This window comes from Chiloscyllium plagiosum, unplaced genomic scaffold (genome assembly GCF_037043375.1).
Source record: "Chiloscyllium plagiosum isolate Xiang-an unplaced genomic scaffold, Cpla_swu_hap1 HiC_scaffold_20, whole genome shotgun sequence".
Classification (NCBI taxonomy): domain Eukaryota; kingdom Metazoa; phylum Chordata; class Chondrichthyes; order Orectolobiformes; family Hemiscylliidae; genus Chiloscyllium; species Chiloscyllium plagiosum.
In genome coordinates, this window is record NW_028270158.1 from 57,673,092 (window position 1) to 57,685,609 (window position 12,518).

The following is a 12,518-nucleotide window of genomic DNA, read 5'->3' on the forward strand; positions in this document are numbered from 1 at the left end:
AGGAAGGCCAATTTTGAGAGTATTAGGCAAGAACTTTCAGAAGTTGATTAGAGGCAGATGTTCACAGGTAAAGGGACAGCTGGAAAATGGGAAGCCTTCATAAAATAAGGTAACAAGAGCCCAGAGACAATACGTTCCTGTTAGGTTGAAGAGGAAGGCTGGTAGATGCAGGGATTGCTGGATGACTAGGGAAATTGAGGTTTTAGGAGAAAGTGAGGACTGCAGATGCTGGAGACCAGAATTGAAAGGTGTGGTGCTGGAAAAGCGCAGCAGGACAGGCAGCATCCAAGGAGCAGGAGAATTGACGGTTTGGGCATAAGCCCTTCTTCAGGAATGAGGCTGGTGTGCCAAGCAGGCTGAGATAAAAGGTGGGGGGAGGGGGGGGGAATTTGGGGGGGGGAATTTGGGGGAGGGGTACTGGGAATATGATAGGTGAAAGGAGGGGAGGGTGAGGGACGGAGAGGTCGGGAAGAAGATTGCAGGTCAAGAGGGCGGTGCCGAATCCGGGGGTTGGGACTGAGATAAGGTGGGGGGGGAGGGGAATTGAGGAAGCTGGAGAAATCTACATTCATCCCGTGTGGTTGGAGGGTTCCTAGGCGGAAGATGAGGCGCTCTTCATCCAGGCACCATGTGGTCAGGGTCTGGCGATGGAGCAGGCCAAGGACCTGCATGTCCTTGGCGGAGTGGGAGGGGGAGGCGGGGTTCAAGGGCAGAGGTGCGGGAAGTGGAGGAGATGCGGTGGAGAGCATTGTCGACCACGTCGGAGGGGAAATTGAAGGAGGTGGCCATTTGAGCTATTCGGTAGTGGAATTGGTCCTCCTGGGAGCAGATGCCTCAGCTATGTCTGCCTCTTCGTCGAATATGTGGAACAGTCCCATCTTCCGCAGCTTCACTGGCACCACCCCCCCAACCTTTTCCTCCGCTACATCGATGACTGTATTGGCGCTACCTCGTGCTCCCACGAGGAGGTTGAACAGTTCATCTACTTTACTAACACCTTCCACCCCGACCTCAAATTCACCTGGACCGTCTCAGACTCCTCCCTCCCCTTCCTAGACCTCTCCACTTCTATCTCAGGCGACCAACTCAACACATTTACTACAAACCGACCGACTCCCAAAGCTACCTAGATTACACCTCCTTCCACCCTGCCCCCTGTAAAAACACCATCCCATATTCCTAATTCCTTCGCCTCTGCCGCATCTGCTCCCAGCAGGACCAATTCCACTACCGAACAACCCAAATGGCCTCCTTCTTCAAAGACCGCAATTTCCCCCCCGACGTGGTCGACGTTGCTCTCCAACCACATCTCCTCCACTTCCCGCACCTCCGCCCTTGAACCCCGCCCCTCCAATCGCCACCAGGACAGAACCCCACTGGTCCTCACCTTCCACCCCACCAACCTCCATGTACATCGTATCATTCTCCGTCATTTCCGCCACCTCCAAACAGACTCCACCACCAGGGATATATTTCCCTCCCCACCCCTATCAGTATTTCGGAGAGATCACTCCCTCCACGACTCCCTCGTCAGGTCCACACCCCCCACCAACTCAACCTCCACTCCTGGCATCTTCCCCTGCAACCGCAAGAAATGCAAGACTTGCACCCACACCTCCCCCCTCACCTCCCTCCAAGGCCCCAATGGATCCTTCCATATCCGTCACAAATTCACCTGCACCTCCACACACATCATTTACTGTATCCGCTGCACCCGATGTGGTCTCCTCTACATTGGGGAAACAGGCCGCCTACTTGCGGAACGTTTCAGGGAACACCTCTGGAACACCCGCACCAACCAACCCAACCGCCCCGTGGCTGAACACTTTAACTCCCCCCTCCCACTCCGCCAAGGACATGCAGGTCTTTGGCCTCCTCCACTGCCAGACCCTGACCACACGACGCCTGGAGGAAGAGCGCCTCATCTTCTGCCTAGGAACCCTCCAACCACATGGGATGAATGTAGGTTTCTCCAGGTTCCTCATTTCCCCATCCCTCACCTTATCTCAGTCCCAACCCCCGGATTCAGCACCGCCCTCTTGACCTGCAATCTTCTTCCCGACCTCTCCACCCCCACCCCAGCCTATCAGCCTCACCCTCCCCTCCTTCCACCTATCGTATTCCCAGTGCCCCTCCCCCAAATTCCTCCCCCCTCCCCTCCCACCTTTTATCTCAGCCCGCTTGGCACACCAGCCTCATTCCTGAAGAAGGGCTTATGCCCGAAACGTCGATTCTCCTGCTCCTCGGATGCTGCCTGGCTTGCTGTGTTTTTCCAGCACCACACTTTTCAACAAAATCGAGGTTTTAATCAAGAATAAAAAGGAAACATTCATCAGGTATAGATAGCAGGGATAGAGAGAATCCCTAGAAGTGTATATAAAGTTAAGGAGAATTCAAAGGGATTTTATAAATGCATAAAGGACAAAAGAGTAACTAGAGAGAGAATAGGGCCCCTTAAAGAGAGCAAAGCTGCCTATGTGTGGAACCACAGGAGATAGGGAGATTCTAAACGAGTATTTTGCATGTGTTTACTGTGGAGTAGGACACAGGGAAATAAATAGCAACATCTTGAAAATTGTCCACATCACAGAGATGGTGGTGCCGAATGTCTTAAAATGCATAAAGGTGGGTAAATCCCCAGGACCTGCTCAGATGTATCCTGCAACTCTGTGGGAAGCTAGGGAAGTGATTGCTGGGCCTCTTGCTGAGATATCTGTATCATTGATAGTCACAGGTGAGACGCCAGAAGACTGGAGGTTGGCTAACATGGTACCGCTATTTAAGAAAGGGGTTAAGGAAAAGGCAGGGAACTATAGACGGTGAGCCTGACATCAGTGGTGGGCAAATTGTTGGAGGGGATCCAGAGAGACAGGATTTACATGTTTTAAAGGTAAGGACTAATTAAGGATAGTCAACACAGCTTTGTGCGTGGAAAATCGTGTCTCTTTGAAGAAATAACAAAGACGATTAATGAGGGCAAAGCAGTACACATAATCTACCTGGACTTCAGTAAAGCATTTGACAAGGTTTCTCATGGTAGACTGGTTAGCAAGGTTAGATCACATGGAATACAGAGAGAATTAGTCATGTGGATACAGAACTGGCCCGAAGGTAGAAGACAGAGGGTAGTGGTGGAGGGTTGCTTTTCAGACTGGAGGCTTGTGACCAGCAGTTTGCCACAAGGAAACTGGGTGCAATACTCTTCATTGTTTATATAAATGATTTGGATATGAACATAGAGGTAGATTTATTAAATTTGCAGATGACACCAAAATTGGCAGTGTTGTGGACAGCAAAGAAGCTTACCTCAGAGTACAATGGGAGCTTGATCAGATGGGCCAATGGGCTGATGAGTGGCAAATTTTAGATAAATGTGAGGTGCTGCATTTTGGAAAGGCAAATCAAGGCAGGATTTACACACTGTAATGGTAAGGTCCGGGGGAGTGTTGCTGAACAAAAAGACATCAGAGTGCAGGTTCATAGTTCCTTGGAAGTAGAGTTGTAGGTGGACAGGATAGTGAAGGCGGCATTTGGTATGCTTGCCTTTATTGGTCAGTGCATGGATTATAGGAGTTGGAAGGTCATGCTGCAGCTGTACAGGATATTGATTGGCTACTTTTGGAATACTGTGGGTCTCCTTGCTATAAGAAGGATGTTGTTAAATCTTTTCTGAACCCTTTCAAGTTTAAGGATGTTGCCAGGGTTGGAGGGTTTGAGCTACAAAAAGAGGCTGAGTAGGCTGGGGTTGTTTTCCTTGGAGCGTCGGAGGCTGAGAGGTGACCTTGTGGAGATCTATAAAATTATGAGAGGCATGGATAGGGTGAACAGTCAAGGCCGTTTGCTTAGAGTGGGGGAGTCTAAAACAAGAGGGTATACATAGGTTTAAGTGAGAGGGGAAAGATTTAAAAGGGACCTAAGGGGCAACTCTTCATGCAGAGGGTGGTGTGTGTATGGAATGAGCTACCAGAGGAAGTGGTGGAGGCTGGTACAATTACAACATTTAAAAGGCATCTGCATGGGTATATGAATAGGAAGGGCTTATAGGGATGTGGGCCAAGTGCTGGCAAATGGGACTAGATTTATTTCGGATATCTTGACGAGTTGGACAAAAGGGTCTGTTTCCATGCTGTACAGCTCTATGATAGTAGATGCAATATTGATGGTCTCATATTAAATCTACCACTACAAGGATTCCAAAGACTCATTTTTTAAAAACTGCACATTCTTTACTTTCATTTTATATCAAACATGTTTTAAGCATCTGTTTTAATGTTGCATTTTCAGTTTTTGTGGTTAGCAAATAATAAAGTTCTCTCTTTCTTTCAATAAAACTTTGGTAATTGGCTTCTTAACTTTGACCTAGCGAACTACATTTTAACTGAAGTGTGGTATTGCTGCTCGATTTCAAACATTTGTCACAACCAAGCAAGGGGGTTAAAAAAAGGGGAGCCAATTCACCCTTCATCACCTGGTTGTAACACTACACATATTGGTCATGTGGTTAATAGTGACGAAGGAAGCTGTACACTCCAATAAGCTACCAGTGGACTTGTCAAAGTGTCAAGTGGAAATCAGTCCAGAGAAGTGTGAGGTAATGCATTTAGGGGAGGGCAAGATATGGGAATACAGTAGAAATGGGAGAATATTGAGAAACATAGAAGATAGATATAGATCCTTTAGGACAGCAGGATGGTTAAATTAGCTGAATAAGATGACATAAGAATACTTTCCTTTCATTAGCCAAAGCTAGGAGGGCAGGGATATTGTGTTGGAATGGTATAAAACAATGGGTAGGAGTGAGTTAGCATTCTGGTCAATGCAGTCAGAAGGATGTGAGCAAAATAGAAAGTGTACAGGAAGAGGTTCACCAAGAATGGAGGATTTTAGGTCTGAGGCAAGCTTGGATAAGCTGGGGGCCCACAATCCTTAGAACAGAGGAAGCCAAGAGGATTTGCAACTGAGGTGAATAAATTTATGGGACCTTTAGATAGTGTGGATGGGCAGGATCTATTTACATTAGAGAAGTGAATCAGCAACACAGATGCAAACAGTGAGTTGGGTTACGAGGAGGTTGAGAATTTGCTTCACCCAGGTGTTGGTGGTGGGGTCTGGAGCACACTGTCTGACAGGCAAGAACACTGCATTAAAAGAAACCTGATTATGCATAACTAGAAGCTATGGACTAAGAGTTGGAAAGTGGGAATAGGCTGGATTTTGTTTTTGGCTAGCTCTGACATAACGGGCCAATTTACCTTCTGTTGTTCTGGAAATGTGTCGTCTCTACTTTGATAAAGAACAGCAAAAATAAGAATTTATATCAGAATAAAAAATGGAATACACTGTAACCTCTCCAGTCTGGAAATCAATTGTCCTGAAACACCAGGCATCAAGGATTTATTTCAGCAGACCTCCTAGTTCCTGCCTGAATGGAAATGTGGAACATATGGTACCTGGATAAATAAATACATTTTATAAATGCTTTAGAACATTTTTCATTGATTTGTATTTCAAGTAAAAATTTAGAACTATAGTGTTTCTGGTTCATATACTTGCAGTTTGGTATTCTAACATCATTCAATAATTCAGAAAATTCTGATTTTTCAAAATGACTTGGAGGCCCCAGGGTTTTGGACTGGAGAGGTTACAGAGTAATAGTGAACTACATAATGAAACTCATTTAATACGAACCATTTGGCAATCAGCACAATGGGATGATGATCTCCATGTGTCAAGCTCATTATGGTGTAACCATAATTATGCCAGTCAATAATAAATTTACTTCCTCTTAGCAAACATACTGCCCATACGGCAGCAATAGCAGGGAGGCCAGGTGGATTCTGTGTGTAAAATAAAGAGAATTTCCTACCATTTCATTCAAGTAGTTCAGCAAATGCAGCAGAAAGTATATAAAAAAATTAAATGTTTTACCTGTAGGAGCATATATGAAGGAGCATCAATCTTTAATAGAATGTAACATATCTGTAAAGTCTGCACAAAGACTTTGAGCCCATACTGGAAAATCTTAGATCCAACTAGAAGATATACAAACAAACTTTAATAATCTGAAAATGGTGTTTACAAAACATATACAAAATCTCTGTCTTCATACAGATTATTATTGTTCACGAATGACAAACTAAGTATAGATATTTACTAATATCCAATGAACTTTGAAGTTATATGAAACTGTAACACTCACATTTCATTGTTGTCATGACTTCTGTTATGTAGACTATGTTAATCTTGTCATTACTTAAAATATCTCGATGAGGTTTTGCACCTGAAAGAAATTTAAACAAAGCCATTAAATATCTGAAAGTAACAATGCCCATAGTAGGCTTTGCATGTAAATACCTAATTGACTGCACAGGCAATTACTGATGGTGGTTAATAGTTAAAAGCAAAGAATAGTCACAGTGATTTGGTGGAAAAGCTGCTCGATTGGGTGTGACAACACTCTGTATACAAAAGTGAAAATAAAAGTCTGAAAATGGCGCTTGTGACTCAATGATAGTGACCACAGTTCTGACCCAGGAGACCTGCGTTCAAGTGACACCCGGTTATAGTCCAACAGGTTTAATTGGATGCACTAGCTTTCGGAGCGCTGCTCTTTCATCTTTCAGCCACCTGATGAAGGAGCGTCACACCGATAGCTAGTGCTTCCAATTAAACCTGTTGGACTATAACCTGGTGTTATGAGATTTTTAACTTGGTACACCTAGTCCAACACCAGCACCTCCAAATCATGTGTTCAAGTGCTATCTGCTCCCGAGGTCAGAGTCATACAGCATGGAAACAGACCCTTTGGTCCAACTCGTCCACGCTGACCAGATATCCCAAATTCATCTAGTCCCTTTGGCAGCACTTGGCCCATATCCCTTTAACGTTTCCTATCCATATAGGCATCCAGACGCCTTTTAAATGTTGTAATAGTACCAGTCTCCACCACTTCCTCTGGGAACTCATTCCAAACACGTACCACCCTCGGCATGAAAAAGTTGCCCCTTAGGTCCCTTTTAATTTTTCCCCTCTCACCCTAAACCAATGCCCTCTAGTTTTGGACTCTCCCACCCTAGGGAAAAGACCTTGTCTATTAAGCTTATCCATGCCCCTCATGATTTTATAAACCTCTATAAGGTCACCTCTCAGCCTCCAACACTCCAGAGAAAGCATATTCAGCCTCTCCTTATACCTCAAATCCTCCAACCCTGGCAACATCCTTGTAAATCTTTTCTGAACCCTTTCAAGTTTCACAATATCACTGCTATAGAGGGAGACCAGAATTGTACACAATATTCCAAAAGTGGCCGAACCAATGTCCTGTACAGTTGCAACATAATCTCCCAACTCCTATACTCAATGCTCTGACCAATAAAGGAAAGCATACCAAATGCCTTCTTCACTATCCTATCTACCTGCAACCTCACTTTTAAGAAACTATGTACCTGCACTCCAAAGTCTCTTTGTTCAGCAACTCTCCAACATCTCTGAACAGATTTATTAGGAACAATATTTAAAAATCTGAAAATGTTTGTGTTTAAAATGAAATACTTCGAAGTAAAATACTGTTTGGATCCAGTATTATGTCATTGATACAAGAGGAACAAGGGCAGGTTGTACACAGTTAATGGTAGAGCACTGGGGAGTGTTGCAGAACAGAGAAACTGAGGGGTTCGGCTGTATACTTCCTTGAAAGTTGTGTCACAGGTAGACAGGGTGGTAGAGAAGGCATTTGGCATGCTTGGTTAGCACTGCTGCCTCACGGTGCCAGGGACCCATTGTTCAATTCCAGCCTCGGGCAACTGTCTGTGTGGAGTTTGCATATTCTCCCCATGTCTGCGTGGGTTTCCTTTGGGTGCTCTGGGTTCCTCCCTCAGTCCAAAGATGTGCAGGTTCAGTGAATTGGCCAAGCTAAATTTCCTATAGTGTCTAGGGATGTGTAGGTTAGGTATATTAGTTAGGGGAAATGTAAAGTAATAAGGTGGGGGAATGGGTCTAGGTGGGATTACCTTCAGAGGATCGATGTGGACTTGTTGGGCCAAACGGTCTATTTCCACACTGTAGGGACTCTATTCTAGGAATTGGGACATCGTGTTGCAGTTGTACAGGATGTTAGATCACTTTGTTGTACTGTACACAATTCCAGCTGCCCTGTTATAGGAAGGATATTTCGGGCAAAAGCCCTTCATCAGGAATGAGGCTGAGAGCCTTGGAGTGGAGAGATAAATGGGAGGGGTGTGGGACTGGGAGAAGGTAGCTGAGAGTGCAATAGGTGGATGGAGGTGGGGGTGAAGGTGATAGGTTGGAGAGGAGGGTGGTGCAGATAGGTGGGAAGGAAGATTGACAGGTAGGACAGGTCATGAGGGCAGTGCTGAGCTGGAAGGTTGGACCTGGGGTAAGGTGGGGTGGGGGTGGGGGTGGGGGTGGGGGTGGGGGTGGGGGGTGGGGGGTGGTGGGGGGGGAAAGAGAGGGGAAATGAGGAAACTGGTGAAGTCCAGATTGATGCCCTGGGGTTGAAGTGTTCCGAGGCGGGTGGTGAGGGAGTGGCGGAGGAGGTGGCCCAGGACTTCCTGACACTTCCCCTGCCACCACAGGAATTGCAAAACCTGTGTCCACACCTCCTTCCTCACCTCCATCCAAGGCCCCAAAGGAGCCTTCCACATCCATCAAAATTTCATCTTGCACTTCCAACAGTCATTTATTGTATCCGTTGCTCCCGATGCGGTCTTCTTTACATTGGGGAGACTGGACGCCTTCTCGCAGAGCGCTTTAGGGAACATCTCCAGGACACCCGCACCAATCAACCCCACCGCCCCGTGGCCAATCATTTCAACTCCCACCTCGCACTCTGCTGAGGACATGCAGGTCCTGGGCCTCCTCCACTGCCCGATGGAAGAACGCCCCATCTTCCACCTCGGGACACTTCAACCCCAGAGCATAAATGTGGACTTCACCAGTTTCCTCTCCCCGCCATGTGGACTTTCCCCTCCCCACCTTACTCCAGTTCCAACCTTCCAGCTCAGCACCATCCTCAAGACCTGTCCTATCTGTCAATTTTCCTTCCCACCTATCTGCTCCACCCTCCTCTCCAACCCATCACCCTCACCCCCACCTCCACCTCCATCCACCTAATGCACTGTCAGCAACCTTCTCCTCAGCCCCACACCCATCCCATTTATCTCTCCACCTCCGAGGCTCACAGCCTCATTCCTGATGAAGGGCTTTGCCCAAAACGTCGATTTTCCTGTTGCTCGAATGCTGCCAGACCTGTTGTGCTTTTCCAGAACCACTCTAATCTTGACTGTAATCTCCAGCATCTGCAGTACCCACATCGCCTATAGGAAGGTTATTATTAAATTGGAGAGGGTGCAGAAAAGATGTATCAGGATGTTAGTGGGACTGGAGATTTGAATTATAAGGAGAGACTGGATAGGCTGGGAGTTTTTCCATTGGAGATTGAGAGCTGACTGTATAGGAGTTTACAAAATTATGAGGGGAATTGATAAGGTGAATAGCCTTTTCCCTAGGGTAGGGAAGTTCATAACTAGAGGACAACATTTTTAGGAGCGAAGAGAAAGTCTTAAAAGGGGCCTGAGGGGCAACGGGTTTTCACACTGAGGGTGTTTGTATGTGGAATGAACTGCCAAAAGTGATAGATGCAGGTATAATAACATTTAAAAGATATTTGGACAGGTACATGACTCGGAAAGATTTAAAGGGAGATTGGTCAAAATGCAGGCAAATGGGAAACCTGGTCAGCATGCACAAGCTCGACTGTAGGATCTATTTCTGTGCTGTACAAAAATGTCCCTATTTCAAAACAAATTCCCTTTGTGTCTTTCTTCATTAATTCACAGAGTACAAATGCAAGAAATCATATTCAAATCTTCTCACAAACTTTGAAAATCATATTCAACTTGTATAAGATACAAGTTCAGTCTTAGCTGCTGTATTGCGTTCAGTTTTGTCCATCATATTTTAGGAATGATATGAAGGCATAGAAAGACAGAACAAAGTGCTCAAGATGTTTGCAGGAATGATTCCACAATGAGGAATTTTAATTATGAAGATCGTTTAGTGAAGTGGACACTGTTTCTTGGGGAGAAATGAAGGCCAAGAGGAGGTTTGACTGACGTATTCAAAATCATTCAGGGTCTGGACAGAGTAAATGGGAGAAAATGGTTGCATTCATGTAAGATCAGGAGCAAAAGGGTACAGATTTATAACAATAAATAAGAGAAGCAAAATTGATATGAGAAATAACTTTTCTTACATAATGAATGGGTAGGTCTGGAATGCATTGCCAGACAGTATGATTGAGATTGGATCAATTAAGTCATTCAGCAAGCAATTAGACTGCTCTTTGCAAGGTTGCAGGGGGAAGGCAGAGAACTGCACTGGGTGAAATGCTTATTTGGATAGCCGCCGTAGATACCTTGGTTCAATGGCCTCTTTCTGTGCTTTAACAATTCTGTGACTCTGTGTGAACTTTACTGTCATCCTTCCATCTAGATGAGGTGTTGGATATGCATCAAAACATTTGTGATGGGGCAGTTTCACATAGCACCCCACTTTTGCGAATGGCTAGAGAGATCAGTCCAAGAGAGGCAGGTTCTGCCACGTGCGAGGTGGTCGTTACTGTGTTTCTGAGGGTTGTTGCTTTTAAGGTGGCACCTGTTGTCAAGTTACTACATAGACTCACACAGCACGAAAACAGACCCTTCATTCCAACCAGTTCACACTGAACATGATCTCAAACTAAACTAGTCCCACCTGCCTGCTCCTGGCACACATCCCTCCACACCATTCCTATTCATGTACTTATTCAAATGTCTTTTAAATATTGTAAATGTACCCACATCTACCACTTCCTCAGGAAGTTCATTCCACACCTCTCTGTAAAAAAATTGGCCCTTCATGTCTTTTTAAAATCTTTCTCCTCTTACCTTAAAAATGTGCCACCTAATCTTGAACTCCCATATCATAGGGAAAAGTTAACTACCATTAACTCTTTCTTTTCCTGTCATTTTATAATAAACTTCTATAAGGACTCCTCTCAACCTCCTACATTCCAGTGAAAAAGATTCCAGACTTCCTTTCAAACTCAAAGCTTCCATACCCAGCAACATCCTGGTAAATCTCTTCTGAACCCTCTCCAGCTTAATAATATCCTTCCTATAACTTGGAGACCAGATCTGGACACAGTACTTCAGAAGAGGCCTTGCCAATGTCCTGTACAACCTCAACATAACATCCCAACTCTTCTACTCAAAGGTCTGAGCAATGAAGGCAAGAGTTCCAAATGCCTTTTTAACCAACCTGTCCACACATGACACAAACTTCAAAGAACTATGTAGCTGCACCCCTAGTTCTCTCTGTTCTACAACACTCCCCAAGGCCCCACCATGAATTGTATAAGCCCTGCCCTTGCTTGGTTGCACCAAAATGCAATACTTCGCATTTATCCAGATTGAACTCCCTGGCATTTTCCAGCCCATTGACGCATTTGATCAAGATCCTTCTGCAATCTTAGAAAACCTTCTCCACTGCCCACTATGCCCCCAATGTCTACAAACTGACTAACCGTACCTTCACCGTAACCCATATGGGCCCACCTTGGCCATTTCCCTCTATTGTTGGGCAGTGTCTCCAAGCTGTCAGAAGTGATGTTTACGGCCTTCTATTATTCAGTATAGACAGTGGATAGGATAGGTTGCTATGAAAATGCAGTAAAGACTTGATAATCTAGTCTTGGATGGAAGAACACCATTGAGGTCTTAAAGCATCTTAGGGCGTTATTAGACAGGCAAATGATGCATTTACAGTACTTTACAGGGAAATACTCTTTCTGCAATGTTATACAATCAGATGTTTATATTATTTTAATCATAGTTTTGATTACTGTGGGAATGTCCTACCATCAGTTTATGACTGAGGTTAATTGAGAGGAGACCCTGGCACACAGAGGGCTGGTTGTTTTCGGTGGTTACCCGGAGCAATCACACACTTACCAGGGTATCCGAGCAGAGTCACCGTGAAGCCATTCCGGCTCAGGGACATCGCGTGGTTCAACATCCGCGGACTGCGGCCCAGGTCCCCGAGCACCAGCACACACACCCTGCGGCAGGGACCGCCACCCGCTCGGCAACGGGCCAGTATCACACAGGCCCCCGCCGACAGCACAGCCCCGCACAGCGCGGGGAGACAACCCCGTCCGGCGGCGGACAGCACCGCCAGCGGGAGAAGGAGCACCAAGGCCCAGAGGCCGGCCATAGCAACCGTCAGCGGGGGGCGGGGCTAGGGAGGAGGTGGGGCGGGGCCAGTGAGGAGGTGGGGCGGGGCCAGTGAGGAGGTGGGGCGGGGCCAGTGAGGAGGTGGGGCGGGGCCAGTGAGGAGGGAGGGTGCTAACGAGGGACGGGGCTAGTGAGGGGACGGGCTCGTGATGAGAGACTGGGGAAAGGGCGGGACTATTGTGGGCGAAGAGGCGGGGCTACTGCGGGCGAAGGGCCTGCGTGAGG

The 12,518-nt window shown here is 46.2% G+C and overlaps 1 protein-coding gene across 1 annotated transcript in view; it reads right to left on the reverse strand.

The window, feature by feature from the left end:
* Positions 1-12,306, reverse strand: part of alg1 (ALG1 chitobiosyldiphosphodolichol beta-mannosyltransferase) — a 38,501-nt gene extending 26,195 nt beyond the window's left edge. Inside the window, exons 1-4 of the mRNA XM_043711173.2 lie at positions 12,012-12,306; positions 6,200-6,280; positions 5,929-6,032; positions 5,689-5,837 (exon numbers count right to left, since the gene is read on the reverse strand). Of these exons, the coding sequence (XP_043567108.2) occupies positions 5,689-5,837; positions 5,929-6,032; positions 6,200-6,280; positions 12,012-12,273 (596 nt within the window). The 5' untranslated portion in view covers positions 12,274-12,306. The remainder of the gene's footprint in view (positions 1-5,688; positions 5,838-5,928; positions 6,033-6,199; positions 6,281-12,011) is intronic.
* Between the last annotated feature and the right edge of the window lie 212 nt (positions 12,307-12,518).